Genomic DNA, 26,313 nt, shown 5'->3' with positions numbered 1-26,313 from the left:
GTTCATTTCAAGCCTCCAATTTTGACTACATTCCCACGGGAATCCTGTGGCAACTTTTTCCATTCCCATGGGATTCCTGTGATCCCCATTCCTGTACAGCTCTCTTGGCCCGTTCATTGGCCCTAAATCTCCACTGAGCTTTAATAACCTCTTCCAGACTTTTCTAATGGCCAATGGATTTTTGGAAAAGAAGCATGGCCATTCTGTACCCATAACAATTGCTTATTCGTACACTCAGCAATGCATAAGCACAAACATTTCAAAATAATTGGACGTTCCAAACTTAATACGAATTACGCATTGAAGTTTGTTTGATACTGGGGTGCTCAGCTCTCACAGAGCTGGTCTTAAGCTATCTGGTTCTAAGTGCACCAGTTTGGTTCTTTTTTCTACTAATAAAATGTATAAGCAACTCTTCTGTTAGCATCTGGCAGGTGAAATGGAAGACTGCATGCATCCAGATGATGCTCTTACCTCAAGGTTTGTTCTTGCTCTTCTCAGAACATCATGGGTTCTTGTCACTGCAGCAATGAGAGAAAGATACATCAGTAGAACCGAAAGGCAGAGGAATGGCAAAGTCTGGTATTCAAACAAATACCCATGGAGGAGACAGGTTGGGTAACACCTATATTTATTGCCTCTTGGCTAAGATCAAGTGTAGTGTCAGATTTGAAGTTCTGAGTTAATTTCCAAACACTGTCACCCTCTTAGCTTTTTGGGCAGAGATTAAATGCTGCTAAATATTGGAGGGAAAGGAGGTTAAACACACCTTCAACCAGAGCAGAAGGATTAAACCTCCTGCTAAAAATGAAGAAAAATGTTGTTGCTTAATATTTTTTTTAATGGTAAAGCATGCCATATAGGTTGGCATGGTCTCAATGGAAAACCCAGACAGAAAGCAAGAGGAAAGGAAGATGGAAAGAGCCACAAAAGGGGAAGAGGACACATGTGGCTCTGAGACGGAGCAGAGAAGCCATCATGATCGTTAGGTTTTACACAACTTTTATATAAGATGGCTTCAGTGGTGTACACGTTACAAGGGGGTGCAGGGAGCAACTGTGTGGCTGTCGGCTCCGCCGGTTCCCTGCTCCCTCTGACGTTACTTCCTGTTCCGGGGCAGAGAACCAGCGGAGCAGACAGCTGCGTGACTGTTCCCTGCACCCCCAAGAGGTAAGAGCGATGCACTTGGAGGGGTAGAGGTGATGCGCCGGGGGTGGGGTGAGTGTCATGATTTCTGGGGGAAGGGGCATAGCGGTGATCCACCCCAGGTGGCAGCCGATCTAGGAACACCACTGGAGGGCCTAAATACAATATCCACTGAAAATGATAATATCATCTTGAATGTACATACACTGGCCAACAATGAACTGCTCCATATTCTCCTTCAGAAGATTTGTGGTATTTAGGCTCTCTACAGCAGTTTGGAGTTTGTTCTCCTGTTCTGTCAATTTACTTCTCAGCTTCAACATTTCTTCTTTCATCGACTGTGCCTAAAACAGCATGTTTGTACTGTTAAGACATTGCTTTTTGTTAAACAGAATAAAAACAGAGAAAAATGTAGGCAGATAAAGACCATATGGCCTATCCAGTCTGCCCATCCATGCCATCTACTATCCATTTCAGCAGGAATCTTACATCAATCCCCTGCAGCAGGGACATGGTACGGATCAAAACCTCATCTATAGCAGTGGTGCTGGACAGTGGCGTACCAAGAGGGGGGGGGCGGTGGGGGCGGTCCGCCCCGGGTGCACGCCGCTGGGTGGGGTGCCGCGCGCCTGTCGGCTCTTCGTTTCATGCTCCCTTTGCCCCGGAACAGGTTACTTCCTGTTCCGGGGCAGAGGGAGCATGAAAACAAAGAGCCGGCAGGCGCTCGGCACCCCCCCCCTCAGCGGCGTGCACCCGGGGGGGGGGGTTCTTTCGCCGGGGGGGGGGGGGCGTCACGCTGTTCCGGGGGGGGGGGGCGCTGCACCCGGGGGGAGGGGCGCATCGGTGATTCGCCCCGGGTGTCAGCCTCCCTAGGAACGCCACTGGTGCTGGATAAGTCTTAATCTGATCCAAGACACAGAAGTATGACTCAGTTTCCATATCCTCCCAATTGTGATTCCTTTGATTTCAGTTGGAGACATATGGTCCCACATTTATACTTATATTCAAATCATTTGAACAGTCACATTTGGAATTCTTTGAAACTTTCAGTCTGTGAATATTTGTACAGTTGATTTACAGAGTCTTCAAATAAACAAAAGGGTAATTTTCTATAGAACATTTTCCACATGTAAAGAATACTTGATACGCAGAAAATGGTCATTATGAAATTGAGTAGGGGTATACATGCATGAAAGTACATGTGCCAGCAAGAGCATGCAAATGTTTATGTGATGTGTGTGTAGGTATTTGTGGAGGTGCAATTTTAGCAGATTTGTGATGTACACTCCTGGTTTTGTGTCCACTTTTTTGTTTGTTTTATAAAATATGCATGAACAGGCAGAGAATACACACTGGCCCCAATATTCAGCCGGCGGCAGTCAGTGGCTTTTTAAACGCTGACCGTTGCTGGCTAATGCAGCCCCGGGTATAAAGTGCTGGGCCATGTGCAGACCCTGGCAATGAATATCCATGGCTAATTTGCCCAATGCCAGGCGCCTGAGCTTATGCGGGTCCCAGCCAATATTCAGACAGAGCCCACATAAGACAGCTGTGTGAGCCCCAGCCGAAATTCAGCCGGGCCCCACATAACACTTAGAAAGTTGTTTGAGCCTCTCTGAGCCCCTCCAGCCTCCCTAAAATGCCCCCCTCCTTCTATACCCTTCCCCCAGCCTGTGAGAGTCAACTTCCCCACCCCCTCAGAATGACCCCCCCCCCCGACCCTCCCTTGTCTCGGTAGGGCCCCTGGGCCTATCTGATATCCCTAGTGGTCCAGTGAGGGGCTATAGGGGCAGGGGTGAAGCCCACTTGCTCCTACCCTTTGTTGCTGCCTTCAGAAAATGGATACAGTGACCAGGGCTCAAACAATTATTTTAAAAGTTATACAGGTCCCAGTGGGTATTCAGTGCCGGAACCTGCATAGTTAGCCCAGCCAAGTTGGGACAGCTTTTGAGCTGTCCTAACTTGATCGGATTAGCTATGCAGGTCCCGCACTCCAGCCCCTGCATAGCCACCAGCTCCTCCCGCCTCTTGTACTGCCCTTAACCTGCCCACTTTCAGTATAGGCGGTCAGAGACAATATTCAGCAGCACTGCCCAGTTTAGTGCCGCTGAATATCGGCGACCAGGTGGCTTAAATCACTGTGAATACCAATCGGACAGTGCGCTTCTTTTGGAGCAGGTGGAAATTTGTGTGAGACAACTTGCGTGCTATTAGAGCTAGTTCTGAGAGTTTATTGTATTACATTACATAACACTACACTACATTAGTGCTTATATTCCGCAACTACCCAGAAAGTTCAGCGTGGATCACAACAGTGGCCTAGCCAAGAGTGGGCTTGGGTGGGCACTTTGAGCTCAAGCCCACCAGAAGCAGCACACCTATGATGTGGCCAGCAGAGATTCCCAAGCTGAAAACTCCCAACAACTGTCCCTCCTGTATACCTTATAAATAGCAGATCTTCGCCTGCAGGAAGCAGCGACTGATACATACTGCTTACATCGGCCCCATAGCCTTCCCTCTGATGTATTCCCGCCTATGCGGAAACAGGAAGCTGCATCAGTGGGAAGGATGTGGAGCCTACATGAGTAGTGTGTATTAGTTGCTCCTCGCTGAAAATCTGAAATTTAAAAGGTGTGCAGGAGAGGGGGGATATTTGAGAGACCATATGGCATGCAGGCGAGAGGAGAGACCAAATCACCTATGGGATGGGTGGGGTTCTGCCCACCCATCTTGGGCCCAGGCCCACCCAAAATTGGGTATCTGGCTACGCCCCTGGATCACAATAAAGAGAAACAGGCAGATTGTGAAAGCAAACAACGCTATGAAAATATAAAAGTATCCCCTTTAACAATGCAACATAGGACTAAAAAGAACAATTAGTAAACTAAAAATCTCTTTAAAATAAATACTTTTAAAAATTTAGTAAAAACAACATAATTATGAATTCTTCTAATATTCATGCTGCCTTTATAAAATAGGCAGCTTTTTAGACACTTCACATAGGCTCCCCTCTCTCTACCCTTCCTCCCACACCCCCCAGCCCAGCATTTCCCCTCAAACCTCCTTTCGTCCTTCCTTCTGCAATCTAGCTGCAACTGCCAAACCTTTACACTGGCTAGAGCCTGGGCAGATCTTCCTTCCTGCTGCTGCTGCTGCCCTTGCGGTTGCTGCCTACCGCTGTCTCTTATCGTCATTTAGCCTCTGGTTCTGCTGACTGTAGCAATAATCAAAACACCAATCTGTGCAGGGGAACCATCGCGCCCATATGCTCTCAGCTCCTGAAGGCCCTCCTGGTCCTGCACCCTGACAACGGGAGTTTATGTCAGAGGGGGTGGGACCAGAAGTCCACTTGGAGCTGAGGGCACATAAGCACTTATGGTTGCCCTGCTCAGATTAGTGTTTTGATCGCTGCTGCAGCCGGTGGGCTGGGAGGCTGAGTTGAGGCATGGGTAGTAGCAGGCAGCAACCACAACCACAAGGGCAACAACAGGAGAGGAGCCCAGTCCAGTCCCTGATGTAGCAGGGTTGGTGCAACAGGGAAGACGGTGCTCAACTTGTGGCAGTTTCTGGTATCCTGCAAAGGTCAGCACCCCTGTCATATTTACTGGGTTGCGCTGGCTGTACTGCCAAAGACCTGGATAGGGGCTGACATTGAATATCTGAGCCTAATTTGATCTGAGGCAGCCAGTGCTTATGAAGACGCTGACCATTGCTCTTATAGCTGCTGAAAGACAGAGAGGGGCACAAATGAGTAACCATCTGCTGAGCATTTGTACATGGGATGGAACCTACTGGCACAACTCTTTCCTAACATTTCATTCTTTGCAGTTCTTTTACCTCCTGCTTTCCTCTGTGCTGGGAAGGGCGGCTCTCCCAAAATACAGCAAGAAGGGAAGTGGACTCCTGGAGTATCTGGTGCAGGGTGCTGCTAATGCAGAAGAGCTGCCGGATGCTTCCGTAATCTAAGGCCTGAAACAGCAGAGATTCTCTTTAGGACAAAAGTACAGAGTGAGGCGAAGAAATGCTTTGAGTAAGCAAAGCAAACATGAAGGGGGTAATTCTATAGCACTGCCCCTATATGTAGGTACCTAAAGGGTGTCCATTCTATAAAGGAAAAGTAGACATCCACTTTGCTTTATAGAATACTAGTCTATATACATACCTATAATTTAGAGGTGATTTACAATCAAATCGGCTATCTTCTAATGTCTCGGGTGAATAATATATCTACAGCAGTGTTCCCAAAGCTGGTCCTGGAGGCAGCCCAGCCAGTCAGGTTTTCAGGATATCCACAATGAATATTCATGAGAGACTGCATGCAAATCTATCTGATGAATATTCATTGTGGATATCCTGAAACCTGACTGGCTGGGGTGCCTCCAGGACCAGCTTTGGAACCACTGATCTACAGTACTCAACTCCCCCAACTTAATTCAACAATCTTCATACATCTTAAAAGATACTTCTGCTCTGGACTGGGTCAGAGTCTGATTTATTACAATTTGGTACATAGATTAACACTCTGGATCCTAATTTGCAGTTTGTAATGTCACATCACTTTTATAAGATTTCAGTTTTTGGACTTGTGGATTATGAAATCTGGGGACAATTTTCAAATTACTTGATATCGAAAGACTGTAGAGCGGAACACTTTGTTACATTTTTCCAGATTCCACCCTTATAGGTTGAAATATAATTTACCAATAAGTCAATTTTTAAGGATATGTCTGATTTGTTCAACTGTGCAAGAGTTTAAAATTCAAGCGGAGAAGCTGAATTTGAAAGTCAATGGAGATATCCTAAAAAGGCAGTTAAGCTTATTTGCAACTTGCAAGCAAGGTTTGCTCACTGTCATTGTTATTACAAGTTATCAACATGTATGACAGATGAAGCATTACCTTGTGTTTTGCCTTTCACTTCGGCTTTACAATCTTTCGTTAGCTTTATGACCTTTTAACCTACAAATGTACTCGATCTACAGCCCCTCCCTACCTCTCTACCCTCATCTCCCCTTACATTCCTACCCGTAACCTCCGTTCTCAAGATAAATCCCTCCTGTCGGTACCCTTCTCCACCACCGCCAACTCCAGGCTCCGCCCTTTCTGCCTCGCCTCACTCCATGCCTGGAACAAACTCCCTGAGCCCATACGCCAGGCCCCCTCCCTGCCCATCTTCAAAGCCTTGCTAAAAGCCCACCTCTTCAATGTCGCCTTCGGCACCTAACCACCATACCTCTATTCAGGAAATCTGGACTGCCCCTACTTGACATTTCGCCCATTAGATTGTAAGCTCCTTGAGGCAGGGACTGTCCTTTTTCTTAATCTGTACAGCGCTGCGTAACCCTAGTAGCGTTCTAGAAATGTTAAGTAGTAGTAGTAGTTTATGAGGACCCATTGGCACAGGGTTAAATTATTTGCTTGTTTTTCAAAATGTTCCAGTTATGGCATATACTAGAGCTAAACGTTAGGCGAGAGGTTTAGACATCAAAAGTTTGGATTAGGAATAAAGCCACAGCAGTTGTCTATGGATGAGCCTTGTAAGCAATGCCAATGACGTGTGCAAACCTTAGGGGGAGGGCAATGGACAGACCCCCAAATGAAGCATAAAGCGGAGGCATCATCTTGATTCAGGAAAGAGCTGAGGATTGGTGGTATGTTCAGCAATAAAGAGGGGGAAAGGGAAATGGGACTTGATATACCGCCATTCTGAGGTTTTTGCAACTACATTCAAAGCGGTTTACATATATTCAGGTAGTTATTTTGTACCAAGGGCAATGGAGGGTTAAGTGACTTGCCCAGAGTCACAAGGAGCTGAGTTGGAAATCGAACTCAGTTTCCCAGGATCAAAATCCACTGCACTAACCACTAGGCTACTCCTCCACAGTAAATATAGTTGAATGTGCAGTTTTTGCTTAATCTGTCGCTTACATACTCAAGCAAAAATTGCTGCCTACTTACATGCAGAAAGCCCCAAATTCCGCCACCCTTTTTCTATGTTTCCTTTTGTAAAATGGCTTCTGGTACACACCATGCCAAATATATGTGTTTTTTCCACAGCCCTATGCATGTTTTGTGAAAGACTGTTAAGGCAATTCTTTAAGATGGTGCCCTAGACTTAGGGACCAATAGTACCCGCCTCTTACAGAATACTAGATCAAGGACAGAGTGGGCTTCGACGGCAACTCCACTAGCTGGGAAGTGGGACCAGAAGTGGGCAGACCTCTATGGTCTGTGCCCCACAATTGGCAGGGAGAGACAGAGATGTACCAGTATTTAATCATGAAAAAGTGGAACCTATGCAAAGTGCCAGATTCAAGTCGGGTCACCTTGTTGGAAAGACTGGATGGACCGGGCAGGTCTTTATCTGTTGAGTTTTACTATGTTACCAGCACTTATGTGTGCAGTGGTGTTCCTAGCCTGGATGGCACCCGGGATGGATTGCCGATGCGCCCCCCCCCCCCCCCCCCCGGCAAAATGACATCCCCCCTGGGTGCACGCTGCTGGGGGGGGGTGCCGCAGCACGCGCCTGTCGGCTCCGAAAAGTTTGCTAACTTCGCTCGTTCGCTGCAGCTCCCTCTGCCCCAGAACAGGAAGTAACCTGTTCTTGAGCAGACGGAGCTGCAGCGAATGAGCAAAGTTAGCGAACTCGAAGCCAGGCGCGTGCCGCGGCACCCCCCAGCGGCATGCACCTGGGGCGGACCGCACCCACCGCCCCCCCCTTGGTACGCTACTGTATGTGTGTGACTGGCACCAATACTTGAAAGCTAGGCATTATTCTGTAACCTGCATGTGTAAGTCACTTAGCATGAAACCACAAGGGGGGTACAGCATGATCAACAACACACGCAACTTACAGAATGCTATCAGTTGCAAGCATTGCATGGCACACTTAGGTGTGCCAACTTACAGTAGCCACTGACACGATGTAAGGTTGGCTCACCTAACTTTCAGCACATTAGTGTTCTGTCATGGCTTAATGCGCCCAGAAGCCATTAGAGAGTTGACATCTACATCTTGGCGCCAATTTATAGAATTGTCCCTACCTATTTAGTGAGCCTTCATGCTCTTATAGTTTTGCAGTTTAAAAAATCCCAGCACAATGTCCTTCTTTGGAAACACAAACTAATTAATCAGTACATCTAACATATCTTCATATCTATCATAAATATTTTTTCAGAAGTAGCGTATATTCCAGACTACAAACAGTAAAAGCAGATAGATGCTTCAAATCATCATCGGTCCAGTGTCCAATTTTTAATTTTCTTTTCAATTTCATATTTAATTTTGTATTCAAAAGTCTCTCAAAATATTTCTATAGCTTTTATTCCAGACAGACTCACTGCCAACAACATGGCCAATGTTTCGATGCCTTCCTCAGGGAAGCACAGAGTGCCTGTGTAGATTAAGAAGTGATGTACAGACCGCTCCTCTGAGGAAGGCATCGAAAAATTGGACACTGATTAATTAGTTTGTGTTTTCAAAGAAGGACATTGTGCTGGGATTTTTAAAACTATTTATTTTGACTCCCCGCATATGATAAATACAGAGCCCTACTAAATAGATTATAGTTTTGTAGACATGGATCTAAATGTCCATTTTCTGACCTACACATCCTTTATGAACTTAGGATATTCATGTAACTACTACATCCAGAACCAACAGCCTAATAGGGGTGAAGTGTACCTGTGTGCCATGGATTTCCAGAAAAGGAATATTAAGGGAAGACTGCATGATGGATTCCATCTTAGAGATCAACACATTGCCCTCCAGGATCTGCTGTTTCAGAGCACTGTAGTCGTCAATGTGACCAATGACATAATTCCCATTTTTGTTGGCAAAAGACCCATCAGGAGTATCACCTTCCAGCATGGATGAACTTTGTATACCAGAATCATCCCAACATGTTTCTGCAAAGGAAATAAAGTCACAGTGAAAACACTCAGGGACAGGGACATGATGAGGGAAGATGGGGAGTGGATGGAGAACAGAGTATAAGCAGGTCAGATGAGCATGAAGAGGCACAAACAGCATACATCTGGAGGGGAAGGGGCTGGATAAAAGGGACCACACTTTTCCATGCATTTTCCTTTTAGAAAATGGTAAAAAAAAAAAAAAAAATTCAGTGTCATTTGCTCAGAAAAATAGAAATTGACCACACTAGTTTGGCCATTTCCCCTAGGAACTTTGACACCAAAGAGTAGAGGCTGACTGAATTTGGGTTTTGGTTTTGGTACTGAAACCAGCCCCAGGGCCGCTGAGAGACTGAGCCGGGCCCAGGGCAAGGCCGCCGCCGCCCCGCTCCCCCAAACACCACTCAGGCCGCCCGGCGCCGCAGTCCCCAGTCTCACCCGTCCGCCCTCGGTTCCGTCGACCGTCCGCCACTGGCCCCCTGCATTCAAATCGGCAGCATCGCGGCCTCACCTCCCTGTGAAAGCAGCAGATTGCCTCCCTTCAGGCCTTCCCTGCCTGTGTCTCACCCTCGCGGAAGTTACGTCAGACGAGGGCGGGACACAGGGAGGGAAGGAGGCCCAAAGGGAGGCAATCTGCTGCCCTGCTGCCTGCAGCGCTTTCACATGGATGTGAGAGGCGCTGTGATTTCAATGCAGGGGGCCCAGCCCGGTGGCAGACAGTTGACGACGGAGGGCGGGTGGGACTGTGGCGCCAGGACCCTCCTGGAGGCCCAGGGAATTTTGTCCCCCCTGCCCCCCTCTCAGCGACCATGATCCCAATGACTTGTGTGCAAATTTTATCACCCCTTTGGTTGTTATACCTCACTGTTAGTGTTCTAGAATTCTACTGGTTCTCTCACTATGTTGACATCTGTTTGGCGAGTGGAGGTCACCCTTAGCAATTGATCTCTCTATTTCTGCAATCTGTACATTCAGTTTTATTTGTCAAACTCCTGAAGACATTTTAGAATCCATCTTATTATTTTTTGCTCCCTTTGGAATTTGTTGCATATCTTAGAGTCATTTGCAAAACCCTTACCTTCCTCTAGTCCTCTGTAATAATACTTACGAGAACATTGAAATCAACTGGTCTCAGGGCTGATTCTTGTTTCTGTGTCTCCTTCCACTTTACCATCCTCATAATGCTTTGCTGTTTGCAAGTCACTTCCATCTTTCCTGCTCACGTAAGAGTCCTTCAGCCCAATAATAATCCTCCCTGTCTACCACAAGTCCCTTTCTATAAAAATACATTCTACCAACTTCATACAGGTTGCATTTTTACTAAAAGGTCCCCCACAGCACTAAGAGCAAATCTCTCCATTCTCAATCATGCACAAATTCCCTTAATTATTCTTGTAGCTCTCCGAGTGGTGCCATGTCTGAGTTTGCTTGACCAATGTTTCAGCCATGTTACAAGAAGGCAAACTCAGCTGTAGCATTACCTGGAGAGCTGCAAGAACTATGATACCAGCTATAGAAGCCTAGAGAACAACATTTCCCTAATGTCCATAAGGGAAATTTTTAAAGCATTCATACTGGGACAAAGTCCACAGGCATGTTTAATTTACAGGCTTTGTATCAGTTTTCAAAGAGAAAAACTATAAGCCTACCTAGCTTTGAAAATTGCCATGGGTAGAAGGTACCTGTAGACATTTGCACCTTTTTTATTTATGGGTACTTGTTTCATTGAAAATATTACACATGGCTCTGAAAATGCAATCTGTGTATGATTTTCCTCCCCTGTCAGGTGCACAGAATTCTTACCTCCACCTTGCGAATCACGAAAGACAGTGCTGTCTGGGGCAAGAAAGGAGCTGCTGGGGCAGAATGGTGCTGGTGAATCCATACCGACATCTCGGACAGGAGGAGAAGGGATTGCATCTACAAATTCAAGTCAAGGAAAATGCAGTAAACCATTGGAAATAACAAAGAAAACCAGACCGTCCTGTCCAGACTGGTCATCTCTCTAAGCACTGAATCTCAGAAAAGATAGCTTTATTTTCAGTTCATCTCAAAAGAAGGAAGCCTTTTTTCATGCACTTGTTACGATTGTTTGCTTTCCTGTCATATACTGGAGTTCTTTACCTTGTGTTATTATATGTTACCATTGTCTTTATTGTAAACTGCCCTGATCTTCTCATTTCAGTAATACCGGTATATATTCAGGTCTGAGTTAAAAATTATTTATTAAAAATATTAACTCAAGCTTTGGTGAATGAAAAAAATGGTCTTTCCTTAACAGCAAATAAATATGGTTAAGGAGTTAACTAAACAGTAGCCATTCTTATGCCCCAAAATATTAGGGGGGTCACTATTAAGCTGGCAGCAGTCATCATGTTTACCACTTGCCCGGTTAGGCATGTAGACACTGGCAGTGCCGTAGCGAGGGCTAATGGCACCCGGGGCGGGTCGCCGCTGCGCACCCCCCCGGGTGCAGCATGGCGCGACCCCCCCCCTCTACGGCGCACCCCCCGGACTCGGAGCTGCGTCGGCCCCGAGCGCGTGCACCCGGGACGGACCGCCCCTCCCGCCCCCCCTTCCTACGCCACTGGACACTGGCATTGAATATTTGCAGTGTCTGCATAACTCCTGGTTTCACTGAGACTCCCCCCCCCAGTCTGCCCTGGCACTGCCTGGTTAAGTACCTCCAAAGCCACTCAACATTGTGGGGGATAAACCCCTCCCCCACCATAATATATTCAGTGTATTAGAGGCATTAGCTTATTTTCAATCTGCTATGCTGGCTTGTGATGTGCTAAAATGCATTTGCAATTGAAATACAGGAGCGAGTGTCCTACCCATGCTGGTTTCAATCCCAAGGGCAGTCTTGTGAGACTGCTGTGGGAAGTCTTGGCAGCCATTGTGTTGTTCCTGCCCCTGAAGAGGCCACTAGACCACCAGGGCTTCCTAAGGTGGGCCTGGGGAGGGCTTATGGGTTGCTGGCTGGGATGGGGGGGGGGGGGGCAGTTTCATTTACGGTTTCAGTTTCTGCCTAAAACGTGCAGCCAATTTCAATCACAGATCCTGGGTTCATTTGGGCTCTAGGTGGGATTCCATCTGACTTCTGTAAGTTTTATCATTTTACTTATTTGTATCAGGAACTTTTAAATTAAGAACATAAGAATAGCCATACTGGGTCAGACCAACGGCCCATCTAGTCCAGTATCCTGTTTCCAACAGTGGCCAAGCCAGGTCACAAATACCTGGAACAAACCCAATTAGTAGTAACATTCCATGCTACAGTCCCAGGGCAAGCAGTGGTTTCCCCCATCTCAATAACAGTTTAAAAGCTGCTCTCTCTCTTTTTTTAAATATTGATGCCAGCAGCCTGGAAGTCTCCAGGGCATGGTGATTTAACAAAGAGGCGATTGCCTCTTTGCCTCACCTATCAAGGTTGTTAGAGGCTGATCGAATTTTGGTTTCAGTTTCAGTTTCTGCTCAGTTTTGGTTTCAGCCAAAAGGTTATTTTAATTTTCTGCCATGTTTCAGATTTGGCTGAAAAATGACCACATGTTTTCGGTGGAAGCTGAAAATGTGTGTTTTGTCTTGTTTGTCGCCCTCTCTTTCTCCTTGAACAGGGGTTGCCTCTCCTCCCAGACCCCCTCCCCTGAGTACCTCCCCCCACCTGTTGGCTCCCCTGGCCTAGTGGTTAGGGTGGTGGACTTTGGAACTAAGGAACTGAGTTCAATTTCCACTTCAGGCAAAGGCAGCTCCTTGTGACTCTGGGCAAGTCACTTAACCCTCCATTGCCCCAAGTAAGCCGCATTGAGCCTGCCATGAGTGGGAAAGTGCGGGGTACAAATGTAACAAAAAATAAAATATCTGGTGATCTAGGAATGTAGTTGGGGCAGGAGCGATCCCCCATTCCCCAGTTACTTCTGCCAATTCCAATTCTGCTCTTAAAATGGCTGCCGTGACTGGAGCATCACTCCTGCCCTGACTACACCACAAGACTACCAGGGATTGTAAGGTAGTCCTGGTGTGTGTGCATATGGAAGGGGGGGGGGGGCTACTTGTTTTATTTTTTTATTTGTTGTACTGCAGTTGCACATAATGTAGTTAGGATCTTGTAAAATTCTTTTTGTGGTCAATAGAGTGCTCCAGTTCAAATAAATGGTTTCGATACAACATTTTAGTAGGAATTTGACTTTAAATTTAGGATGATAAACTCCTTAAGGAATTAGCCTCTCTGTAGAGTTATGGTGTCAGCTGTCACTCTGAGATAAGTAGTAGTAGTAGAGTGGTGCAAAGTCAGCCACTGTAAAAGCACTGTGATGTTTAGTTTTAGATTTCATTAGCTGCAGTCCATGTGTATGGAGGCTATTTTGCTTGGAGATAAAACACAGTCTTTCATTATGTTTATATTTATTACAACTTTTGATATACCGTGATATCCAGTAAGAGGATCAAAGCAGTTTACAATACATAAAGCAACAATCAAGCAACTGAAAGAAAGGAACACCATCATAAAATAGGCCAGAAAACATAATAAAAAAGGTTAAAAAACGATTAACAAGAAAGGAGTGTGGAGTGTGGACTTTTTTGATGCTGCTTTTAACTCCTAACCCTTGTTCACTTGTTCAGAACCCTTATTTTATCATCCTCACTTTAATATTCCCTTATCTCTTATTTGTCCTGTTTGTCTGTCCTAATTAGATTGTAAGCTCTGTTGAGCAGGGACTGTCTCTTCATGTTCAAGTGTACAGTGCTGCGTACGTCTAGTAGCGCTATAGAAATGGTAAGTAGTAGTAGTAGTAGTAGTAATTATCTAGAGCCACAACTCTCTAATAATGTGCCAAAAGCAAGTTGAAAAAAATGGGGGGGGGGGGGGGGGGGGTTTAAGCAAAAGTTTGAACTTAGTGAAGAAAATTTCAGAACAAATGTGAGGGGGAAGATTATTCCAGATTCTTTGGGTGCCAAATGGCTGAAATCCAAGTGGATTCATGATGAGCATTTCTAGGAGAGGGCAAAACAAGATGGTTGGAATGCAGCATACATAGGGTGCAAGGAAAACACACTAAAGTCACTGCAAACAGCCCAAAACATGGCAGCATGTCTGATTTTCAAGAAATCAAAATACGAAATAGCAACCCCACTGCTTGAAACACTACATTGGCTACCAGTCAAGACAAGAATATTTTTCAAAGTGAGCACCATAATCTTCAAGATACTATTTGGAATGGCACCGAATATATACTTAACATATATCTTATATAATAAAACTCACCCTCAACATTCTGAAGACACTGACGTCAGTGAAGTCAAGCCACTGACGTCACTTCCTTCAAGACGAGTTTGAAGGGTTCGTGGTGGTGAAGCCACCGAAATCGCCAAGTCTCGGGGCCCCGCCCTCGCATCAAACGTGATGACGTTGAGGGTGGAGCAATGGCATCACACACCGAGGGCGGAGCAACGGCGTACGGTGCGTTCAGGAGGTGCAGAGCAATGGCGTCAGAATGACGAAGGGGTCGGCAGGTAGGTAGGTAGGTAGGGAGGGAGGGAGGGAGGGGGGGGTGTTGGGGAGGAAAACCTTGCTAGTGCCCGTTTCATTTGCTCCAGAAACGGGCCTCTTTTACTAGTATATATATATCCTCAAGAAATTCCAGTCAAGTAAACAGAAACCTACTCCTACATCTACCCAACTGCAAAAAGACCATCTACAAAACTATCTACACAGGATTTAACTCTCAGCCAAATGATGGAACTTGATACCAAATATCATAAGAAGCATCACAAATCTTCTCCAATTCAGAAAAGAAATGAAAAACTAACTCTTCAAACATTTCTACAACTAATCACAAAGATATTGTTGCCTTCCTTTCAAATCTACCTCTTCAAAAGCTATGAATAAACATCACCAAAACTCTACAACTGAACATAAAAGCTACCACTACCTTTTCTTCTTCAAATCTATCTCTTAAAAACTCTATGAATAACCACATGAACCATAGATGCCCTCTCCACATTGCACAACACTACTGTAACTCCACCAAAATGTAAATTGTAAGCCACTTTGAAACAAAATTTGTTTTTGGATAATAGTGGATACAAAAATGCATAAATAAATAAAATATGTTTAGCTGCATTAGCAGCCCTTGATGCTTATATTAGACATTGACTGTTCAGTCAAGAGAGGTTGAAGATTCAATTACTATAGATCTTGCCTGTTTAGGACCTATATTTTCTGTGTGAGAGCTACAAGCCCTGTCACCAAAACACAATCGTGTCGAGTCAGATTTCAAATTTGATAATAAAAAGTCTCCAGCTATTCTCGTCAACTTCTCTGCTTTTCTTTGACTGTTTGTCTTGTGTGGAGTGTGGACTCTTGTTCGATCGCCTTGGGGACAAATACAGTGATATGGGATAAACAGAAAGGATCCCTAAGTAGCAAAAGGATGGGATCAAAGCAAAACAAATGACATAAGGAATGTAATCATGGAGCAGTAAGTACAATCCTAAACAAAGTCAGGAGGAGGTAACAGATACAACTCTAGCCACCTTGTTGGGCAGATTAGATAGTCCATGATGGTCTTTATCTGCCATCTCTTACCATGTTATTTGCTTCCTTACCTTGGAAGGGTGGTTTTAGATCGCTATGGTCACTTGGAGTGAAGATGTTGATGGGAGGGGGCCGAGTGCTATATTTTCCAGCATTCTTTTCCAGTTGTTCCTCCAAATGCTGCCTTAGAGAGCTGTTCACTTGGATACTGTGCTCCAGCTGCACTCGCAAGTGTCTGATCTCCGACAGCAGCTCGTTAAAGTTAAAATTGGAAGGCAGGCTGTGATAGGTCTCTCCACTATAAGCTATAACACATGGATACATTATGGCATTATTCAAAGCCTTTTAAAAAGCATTTCATTTTACATTGAAATGATTGCTTCCTTTCATCCTAGGCAGAGGATATAAAAGTGCTGCCCTCATTTCTTGCTTACACTCTCCCCCTGCTAAGTGACCAGTTAGGACAAAATCATGAGCAACAGGTGAACTAGTCCTGCTTATTCAACTCACAGCAGGGGCATAGCCAGACTTCAGCGGGACAGGGGTCCAGAGCCCGAGATGAGGGGGCACATTTTAGCCTCCCCGGTGCCGCTGACCCCCCCCCCCGCCCCGCCACCAACAACTTTGACCCCCCCTGCCAACAACCTTCTTGACCCCCCTCCTGCCGCCAACCCGCTATTGCCTACCTTTGCTGGCGGGGGACCTCAACCCCCGCAAGCCGAGGCCCTCTTCTTCCTTTGTTCTGTTTCTGAGTCTGACATCCTGCATGTATGTGCAGGATGTCAGACTCAGAAACAGAACGAAGGAAGAAGAGGACCTCGGCTGGCAGGGGTTGGGGTCCCCCGCCAGCAAATGTAGGCAACAGCGGGTTGGCGGTGGGAGGGGGGGCTGAGAGGGTCGTCGGCAGGGGGGTCCAGGGCCAAATCCATGCCCCACGTAGCTACGCCCCTGACTCACAATACTAGCTTTCCTCCTCTACCTGTCCTATAGAGAACTCTTGGTCACTCTTCACATCCTGTTACCCAACAACACCCATCTTATTTATATTCTGCCCTTCCAATACAAACTGATCAAAGTAAATTACAACTGCATATCATAATTCAAAATTAGATGTCAATTATGTCATCGTACAAATACATGAATAAAAGTACTAATTGAAAATATACATTTATAAAATGCTAACCTCAACATTTTATCTCGAAGCACTGCTCTTTTAACTAGGTCTGAAGAACTGAATGAAAAGAAAGGTTTAGGATTTCTTTTTAAAAGCTTTCAAATCATTTTCTATTCTAAGTGTCAAAGGAAGAGCAGTTCAAATAACATGAGCTGCTACTAAAAAAGCCATTTGAAGGGTCATTTAAAGTCTAACCTTTGTGATGTGACTATAGGAGCTGCTGGATAATTTATTTCAGCTGACCCCAGGTCTCAAGAAGGCCCATGACTTTGCAATGTCATGAATACTAAAGCACAGGCCTTGCAGATGATTCACTATGTTATTGGAAACCAGCGGAGGAGCTTCAGCTGAGATGATACTTAGTTTTTGAAGCAGATACTGGTAATCAACCATGCCACAGTATTCTGCACTAAATGAAATACTCTAAATATGCTGGTATTACTAAATAAGTCACATTACTATAAACCACGTAGGATCAAAGACTGAACAATGATTCTAAACTCTCTTCCAGGTTTAAAAAAATATTTCAGCCTCCTCAATAACTTCATTTTCATCATTTTGGGCCAATATTCAGTGGGACTTTATCCAGGAAGAAATGGCTGCTACCTGGATAAATCCTGCTCACTGAGTCATACTCCTTAGCACTTTCCAGGCAGTACCAGGGCAGTCCTTTAGGCGGGTAACTATCCAGATAAACTGCTCTGTTTTATTTGAATTTTTCAAATACTATCACCGAAAGATGAAATCAAAATTGTGTGTTTGGCTGGAATCTAGCCAAGGCAGAAGCAAACTGGGTCTTGTTCTTTCCACTTATGAAACAAACAATATATGTGCCCTTATTTTATGACAGGATGAATTACTTAACAATAGCCCATGTTTTAATTACTTCTTTTCTGGATTATTTCAACTCTCTGTATGTTGGATTGTCTACACAACAGCTTCAGAGGTTGCAGTTAGACTACAGTGGCACAGATTGTCTCAGCAGCTGAGTTTGTGAGACTATATTCATCTAGTGTTGGAGTCTTTACACTGGTTACCAGTTTTCCAGAGAACAGATTTTAAAGTCTTATTGATGATACACAAGGTTGTATAATCTCTGACCCAATTATACTTGAAATCCCGTTTTTCACTTTATAGTCTTCCTAATAATGTCAGATTGGTGGGGACCACAAAGAAGGCCTTTTTGTCTATGGGGCCAACATTGTGGAATGATCTTCCACTTCAGTTGAAAATGTTGGAGAACCTGCTCTATTTTCAAAAAAACTTATGAGGCTCGGGCTTTTGAAAATATTGAAACTTGATGGGGTCAATAGTTATAGCTTAGTGCCACTGTATATCAGCACTAACAGTCAAACTCATAGCTTGGTGATTTTGTGGACGGTCCAGGGGTGGAATCATTAATTACGCAATTAAGTGCCGATATTCAATGGCGGTGCCTGGCAATAGTATAGCCAGATGGCCAATTCTGGGTGGGCCTTAGCTCAAGGTGGGTGGGCATGCAATTCTATCTCCCTCCCTCCCCCCAAACCCTGGTCTCCGCCCTCAGCTCCTCAAAATATAAGTACCTGAGCTGGTGGGGATGCCAAGCCCCACCAGACACAGACCTCTCCTGACTGAGTTGCACCTGCAGAAGCACTTATTTATAAGGTATGCTTTGCTGCTAATGCCGGCTCTCCCACACATGCTCAGTTACACATGAACTGAGCACACACGAGGGAGCCGGCGTTAACAGCAAAGCACCTCTTTTGAATAAGTGCTGCTGCAGGCATGACTCAGGCAGGAGAGGTCTTTGGCTGGTGGGACTTGGCATCCACACCAGCCAGGAAAGCAAAGGGGTCCTGAGTGAAAAGGGAGGGGTCCCGAGCCCAAAGTGATGAGGCCCAGGGCCCCTCCGTGGCTATGCCACTGGGCTGTTCCCTGGGTCAGATAGTGATGCTGTGAAGGCAGATTTCATAACCACTTGAGAGGAAGATGCGGCCATTGTATGAATGATGTCTAGAGAGCTCTTTTCTTGGCTGCCAGATTCTGAAGAGAGCCAGGGCACATATCCTCCACCTCAGGATTGTCAACAGTGGCCTAACTGAGAAAATTCCCTGGGTAGTGTCAATGAAAGGCGCCAGTTCCCGATCTAGTTCTGACTGAGCTGGAAGGAGCTGGTGAGATTTCCTTGGGCATGAAAAATAAAAAGGAAGCCCCACCAGCAGTTTTATCTTCTACATGGTGGTGATAAGCACTATTGCACAGAGATGAACCTGATGGATGTGGAAAATATTCAAGCAGTTTTTGTGTGGGAAAAAATATTCAAGTAGGTTTGTGAGAAATATAGAACCTTTCCCTCACACTAGATGGTGAAACATTTCTTTTTGAAACCATAAGACCTTGTTGTGGAGTCTTTCCTAGGAACCAGAAGAATATGAAACAGATTAGGCAGATTCAGGGAACTGAATACTACTCCTTCAACATTAGGCTATGAGGGTTAGGGACTCTGAGTCTATCAATGGCAGTGGGACAATTCTCCTACTAGAAAGGATCTAGGATGGATGCACAGGATCACAGCTGTCATTACCAGACTTCAACCTGGCAGTGGGAGGTGAGGAACATATGTGTTTCTTTGGCTGACGGGAGGCAGGACAAAAGTATTTTCATTAAAGAAAGCTGGAGAGAGGCAACACAACAACTTAGTTAAAAGTCAGTCATGTTTGCTGGACTTTACCTTAAATTTGGGGGATGGAGGGAGAGGGAGTCCCTCCACCTCCTTTCCATCACCAGGGGGAGCCCTCAGCAAAATATGCTTAAGAGCCCTTCATTTAAGCTGCAGACTGGAAGAACTTAGCTTCCCTGAAGCTATTTCTTACCTGACAGCACCAACTTGGAGGTGCCATAGAGACGTTCATACACCTGTAACTCTGACTGCAGAGACTGTAGAAGTTGCTGATCCTCGTTCAGCTGCTGACTGAGGAGTGTCACCTTGTGCTGGAGCCTAAGAAAAGACAGGGTTAAGGTAAGAAGGCGAATAAAGGACAAAGGATGAACTCCCTCAGCCAATGAAATACCAGCTTTTTACAGAGGCAGGACTAAACCTCAGGTATGGTAAGTATCTTCCCCACAGCAAAAGCAGGTTTGCTCCTGGTCACTTCGGGGGTTGTTTCCATAAAGCATTTTCTGCATGCAAAGCATGTTTTACACATTGAAAATAGTTCTTATAAAACTGCTCAGGGGGATACATATGTAAACAATAAGCACATTGAAAAATAGTGTCTACTTCACAATCTGCACATGGGCACCCTCAGGGGCATAGTCTGAGTGGAGCTGGGCTGAATTATTATATATGTATGCATTCTATAAGATATGCATGTACACATAGAGAAGGCAATTTTTTAAAACTATTTTGCATGTAAAGGGCCTCATAAAGTTAAGTCATGCCTAAAATATGCACAGTGCAATTAGGTGGTAAAAGCAGTTAGCTTAGCAGGGTTTTAAAAAGTTTGGATTAGTTCCTAAAAGAAAAGTCCAAAAGCCATTATTATGATGGACTTGGGAAAATCCACTGCATATTTCTAGGATAAGCAGCATAAAATTTGTTTTACTCTTTTGGGATCTTGCCAGGTAATTGTGACCTGGATTGGCCACTGTTGGAAACAGGATACTAGGCTTGATGGACCTTTGGTCTGTCCCAGTATGGCAATATTTATGTTCTTAGGTGTGTATTTGTAGAGTAGGTGTATTCAGGAGTGGAGCATGGGCAGACCCATGATTTACATCTGTATATTACATGCTACAGGCACAGTTTCTGAAGGATTTGTTCTAGTAATGTACAAAGAAACAAAGGCACCTATGTATCTTTATCAAATAAGCAAAATATGAGTACCTTTCTATCCAATAAACCAAAGTGACCTGTGATAAATTACCCTCATTTTCCATCAGGAGGTACTCTACAAGCAGTACTAGAGTTAAAATATAGTACAAGCACATATTTGTACCTTCTTTGGAGAAGGTGTAAATTTGTGTGAGATAATTTTTCTGCTGCTGGGAGTCATTATAGGTGTCTCTTTTATAAAGACACACAGGCATCGATGTTGCCTTTACAAATTAACAATGACAGAAAAGAACAAAATCCCAACACAAGAGCCTGCTATATTCAAAATCCTTCACGTAAAAAGGCATAACCCTGCTAAATAAGAGATCTGTTTCATATATCGAGTACTCTTTTGATTTGTTACCATTTGAACAGTTAATATAAAAGGGTCAGCAACGCTGTGCGGCCGAGAAAAGGACTTTGGCTGGTGGGGGTTGGGGTTCCCGCTAGCAAAGGTACGCGGCGGGAGAGGATTGGCGGCGGGAAGGGGGGGGTCGAGAGGGTTGCGGCGCTGGGGGGGTGAAAGTTGGCGGCGCCGGGGGGGGGGTGCTAAAATGTGCTCCCTCACCTCGGGCTCTGGACCCCCCTCCCGTCGAAGTCTGGCTACCCCCCTGGTCTTAATTGGCTGGACTTACACAGACAAATGTCAACACTTATAGATGGAAGTAGCACACATCAGCATTTCCACATATATTCACTGGCATTTATACTTAGAAGTTACCAAGTGATGCTGCTCATTTTGTGCTCATGTAGTTCCTCTACAGAGGCTTTAGTAAAATACCGGGGGAACTGTGAATGTCCTGATCTAGACGTCTCAATTTCTACTTCATGGGGAATATCATGAATCTGGAGGACACTATTGTGCTATGTACAAGCTATATTTACAAATTTAAATGGAAAGTTTCTCCATAGGCTTTTTGGTTAACAACTTATCCACGCTTATTATAGAGCCACTTGTCCAACTTAATCCACAGTGCATTCCTCAAACTCTGGTCCAATCTACAGCCTGGGCCTTTAAAAGGCAAACTATCAACTTGAGGCTTCAAACAGCAAACTTCCAACTTGTGGCTTTCTACAGTAAGCTCACACTTGTGGGTTTGAACAGCTCACTCCCAGCTTCTTAACGTTAACTTTTCTAAATACATTTTTCCAGCCAGGTAAAACCATTTCTCACCTTGAACTATGGAAAGGTGGGTGATAAATATTTTTAGATAAATAAAATAAATAAATACATTTCATTATAGGATTTATAATATTTATCATTTTAGTAAATATGCCCTTTCCTTTAAATTAGTTTACTTCACCTGGGCCCTTTGACTAGCAATGCCAACACTCTCACAACTGTCAACACTCTAAAACAGGGTACATTTCCAACTGCTTTATAGTGCTTTAATTAAGCCAGTCAGTTACAGTACCAAGTGAATGTGTCCTTGTGGCTTTTAGTCAGAACACTTCACACAGCATACACTGAGGGCCCTTTTACTAACTACTACTACTTATCATTTCTAAAGCGCTACTAGACGTACGCAGCGCTGTACACTTGAACATGAAGAGACAGTCCCTGCTCGACAGAGCTTATAATCTAAGCTGCGTAAGTGTCTACATGTTCCCAATGTACGCCATAATGGAGTTACCGAACGGCTACCATGTGGCTCTTGATATAATTTCATTTTTGGCGTGCGTTCGATACACGCAACCAAAAAAATAATTTTTTATTTTCTACTCTGCACATTGGACAAGTGCCAAGTGGCATTTGGTGCGTGTAGGTCATTAACATTCAGTTACCGTGTGAGACTTTACCACTACGTCAATGGCTGGCGGTAAGGTCTCAGACCCAAAATGGACATGCGGCAATTTTCATTTTGGCGCAGGTCCATTTTTGGCAACAATTTTAAAAAGGCCTTTTTTTACAGGTGCGCTGAAAAATGATTCTGTGAGCGCCCAAAACTCGCACCTACACTACCACAGGCCATTTTTCGGCACAACTCAGTAAAAGGATCCCTTTGTTCCTCTGGCTCTCTATGCAAACACTGGCAGTTCCTCAATTCCTCAGACATAAACCTAGAACAGCACTCAGGTTCCTATCTTATTACAGATTCTGATAACTAATCTTCAAACCAGGGGCAAAACCAGACTTCGGCGGGAGGGGGGTCCAGAGCCCGAGGTGAGGGGGCACATTTTAGCCCCCCACCAGCGCCGCCAACCCCCCACCCCCCGCCATTGCTGAACCACCCTGCCACCAACTTTGACCCCCCCACCCCCCCTCCCGCTGCCAACCTGTCGTCACCTACCTTTGCTGGCGGGGGACCCCAACTCCCGCCAGCTGCGCCGAGGTCCTCTTCTTCCCAATCCCACGCAAGACTTCGTTCTAGTCTGACGTCCTGCGGCAGGAGGGGGGGGGGGGGGTTGAGAGGGTTGTCAGCAGGGGGGTCCAGGGGCAAATCTACGGGGGCCCAGGCCCCCATGGTCCCATACTGGCTAAGCCACTGCTTCAAACATTCTCCACATAAGGGCTTCTCTCCTAAGCACTTTTGTGCTGACATGCTGTGGAGAAGCGATCCGTCGTGCATTAATTGTGTATTGATATTAATGTGATATCTGTTTCACAGTTTCAGACTCCTGATGCAGGCCTAGTGGCTGAAACACAGCCTGTGTCGAGTCCTGTACACCTAGAATTAAAGCTCTTTGAACATATAGAGCATGGTTTGGTTTGAGTTTGTTGGTTCGCTGTGTTGCCTGTTCGTTTCGAGACCTGCGAGGGTAAATTCTTCTGTGTTTTCACAGTTATAATTAAAACACTTTTTTTTATTATTACCAATCAATGCATGAGTATTTATACAATTTCCATGGCTGGGGTTCTGTGCAAGATATACACATATTTACAGAATAGTGTATAACTGGGTTTTTAGTATTCATGACTGTATGTGCACATACTTTATTATTTATTGGGATTTATGGTGACTCTGGGCAAGCCACTTAACCCTCCATTGCCTCAGGTACAGAAGGAGTACCTGTATATTTATTTATTAGTAGCATTTGTATCTCACATTTTCCCACCAATTTGCAGGCTCAATGTGGCTTACATTTGCCGTAATGGCGGTTGCCATTTCCAGGTAGTAGAATTACAGATGGTGTAATGATAGTATACATGGAACATAACATATATAGAACATATCATGATATATATATATATATATACCATGTGCATGCATACATGGTAAAGAAGAATAAATTATGGTATTGCATGAAGGTTCCTGAGTGATAGATTGGATTGTATATAATATGTAAACCACTTTGACTGAAACCACAGAAAGGCGGTATATCAAATCCCATCCCCCCAAATGTACATGACAGTATTCTACTACTACTACTACTACTACTTAACATTTCTAGAGCGCTACTAGGGTTACGCAGCGCTGTACAATTTAACAAAGAGAGACAGTCCCTGCTCAAAGAGCTTACAATCTAATAGACAAGTGAACGGTCGGTCCGATAGGGGCAGTCAAATTGGGGCAGTCTGGATTCACTGAACGGTAAGGGTTAGGTGCCGAACGCAGCATTGAAGAGGTGGGCTTTAAGCAAAGACTTGAAGACGGGCAGGGAGGGGGCTTGGCGTAAGGGTTCAGGAAGGTTGTTCCAAGCATAGGGTGAGGCGAGGCAGAATGAGCGGAGCCTGGAGTTGGCGGTGGTGGAGAAGGGTACTGAGAGGAGGGATTTATCCTGTGAACGGAGGTTACGGGCGGGAACGTAAGGGGAAATGAGGGTAGAGAGGTAGTGAGGGGCAGCAGACTGAGTGCATTTGTAGGTAAGAAGGAGAAGCTTGAATTGAATGCGGTATCCGATCGGAAGCCAGTGAAGTGACCTGAGGAGAGGGGTGATATGAGTATATCGGTTCTGGCGGAATATGAGACGTGCAGCAGAGTTCTGAACAGATTGAAGGGGGGATAGATGGCTAAGTGGGAGGCCGGTGAGGAGTAAGTTGCAGTAGTCCAGGCGAGAGGTAATGAGAGCGTGGACGAGAGTTCGGGTGGTGTGTTCAGAGAGGAAAGGGCGAATTTTGCTGATGTTAAAGAGGAAGAAGCGACAGGTCTTGGCTATCTGCTGGATATGCGCAGAGAAGGAGAGAGAGGAGTCAAAGATGACTCCGAGGTTGCGGGCAGATGAGACGGGGAGGATGAGGGTGTTATCAACTGAGATAGAAAGTGGAGGAAGAGGAGAAGTGGGTTTTGGTGGAAAGACGATAAGCTCGGTCTTGGACATGTTCAGTTTCAGGTGGCGGTTGGACATCCAGGCAGCAATGTCGGATAAGCAGGCCAATACCTTTGCCGGATCTCCGCGGTGATGTCTGGTGTGGAGAGATACAGTTGGGTGTCATCAGCATAGAGATGATACTGGAAACCATGAGATGAGATCAGGGAGCCCAGGGAAGAGGTGTAGATTGAGAAGAGAAGGGGTCCAAGGACCGATCCCTGGGGAACACCAACAGATAAGGGGATGGGGGTGGAGGAAGATCCATGAGAGTGAACTTTGAAGGTGCGGTGGGAGAGATAGGAGGAGAACCAGGAGAGGACAGAGCCCTGGAACCCAAATGAGGACAGTGTGGCAAGAAGTAAGTCATGATTGACAGTGTCAAAAGCGGCGGATAGATCCAGGAGGATGAGGATGGAGTAGTGGCCTCTGGATTTGGCAAGGAACAGGTCATTACAGACTTTAGAAAGTGCTGTTTCTGTCGAGTGAAGAGGGCGAAAACCGGATTGAAGCGGATCAAGGATGGCATGAGAGGAGAGAAAATCAAGGCAGCGGCTGTGGACTGCGCGCTCAAGTGTCTTGGAGAGGAAGGGTAGGAGGGAGATGGGGCGGTAGTTGGAGGGACAGGTAGGGTCTAGTGATGGTTTTTTGAGGAGTGGCGTGACTACAGCATGCTTGAAGGTGTCGGAGACAGTTGCAGTGGAGAGAGAGAGGTTGAGGATATGACAGATGGAGGGGGTGATAGTAGGAGAGATGGTGTTAAGTAAGTTGGTGGGGATGGGATCAGAGGAACAAGTGGTGCATTTTGAGGAGGAAAGAAGGCAGGCGGTTTCCTCCTCGGAGATATCAGGAAAGGAGGAGAAGGAGGTCTGGGTTGGTTGGTTGAGGGAGAGGGTTGAAGGGTGAAGAGGAGGAGGTGGCTTGGTAGTGAACTCAAGGTTGATCTTTTGCACCTTGTCGCGGAAGTAGTCAGCCAGTGATTGAGGAGAGAGTGACGGGGGGGTGGGAGCGGAGGGCACTTTGAGGAGGGAGTTAAGGGTGGCGAAGAGACGACGAGGGTTAGAGCTGAGAGAATTAGTCAATTGGGTGTAATAGTCCTGTTTGGCAAGGAATAGTGAGGACTGGAAGGAGGATAGCATGAATTTGTAGTGAAGGAAATCTGAATGGGTGCGAGATTTCCTCCAGAGGCGTTCAGCAGATCGGGCGCAGGAGCGAAGGTAACGGATGCCATTTATATGCTTATTTGGTGCATAAGCAGTGGTGTGCTGGAGCCGGCTCACATGAGCCATTTGTTAAGTTTTTAAGAATTTTAGGAACCGGTTGTTAAAGTAGGCCCCCTGTGGCTAATTTAACTAGCTTCCAAAATTTGGGCTCGGGCTTCCTCCTGAACTCCCTTTTACTTTGCTGGCAGGGATGCCGAGCCTTGCCAGCTGAATAAATGG

The 26,313-nt window shown here is 45.5% G+C and overlaps 1 protein-coding gene across 6 annotated transcripts in view; it reads right to left on the bottom strand.

Annotated features, from left to right (window-relative positions):
- The window catches only part of PDE4DIP (phosphodiesterase 4D interacting protein), a 310,072-nt gene that overhangs the window by 5,186 nt on the left and 278,573 nt on the right, over window positions 1–26,313 (bottom strand). For all 6 annotated transcript variants that reach the window (XM_030207593.1, XM_030207594.1, XM_030207591.1 and 3 more), the window contains 7 exons: window positions 19,623–19,747; window positions 15,665–15,898; window positions 10,859–10,975; window positions 8,829–9,052; window positions 4,984–5,115; window positions 1,352–1,490; window positions 475–521 (listed from right to left, as the gene is read on the bottom strand). In XM_030207593.1, the coding sequence (XP_030063453.1) occupies window positions 475–521; window positions 1,352–1,490; window positions 4,984–5,115; window positions 8,829–9,052; window positions 10,859–10,975; window positions 15,665–15,898; window positions 19,623–19,747 (1,018 nt within the window). The remainder of the gene's footprint in view (window positions 1–474; window positions 522–1,351; window positions 1,491–4,983; window positions 5,116–8,828; window positions 9,053–10,858; window positions 10,976–15,664; window positions 15,899–19,622; window positions 19,748–26,313) is intronic.

This window comes from Microcaecilia unicolor, chromosome 6, assembly GCF_901765095.1.
Source record: "Microcaecilia unicolor chromosome 6, aMicUni1.1, whole genome shotgun sequence".
Taxonomy (NCBI): domain Eukaryota; kingdom Metazoa; phylum Chordata; class Amphibia; order Gymnophiona; family Siphonopidae; genus Microcaecilia; species Microcaecilia unicolor.
The sequence above is the reverse complement of the archived record's forward strand: the minus strand, read 5'-3'. Positions and strand labels throughout refer to the sequence as shown.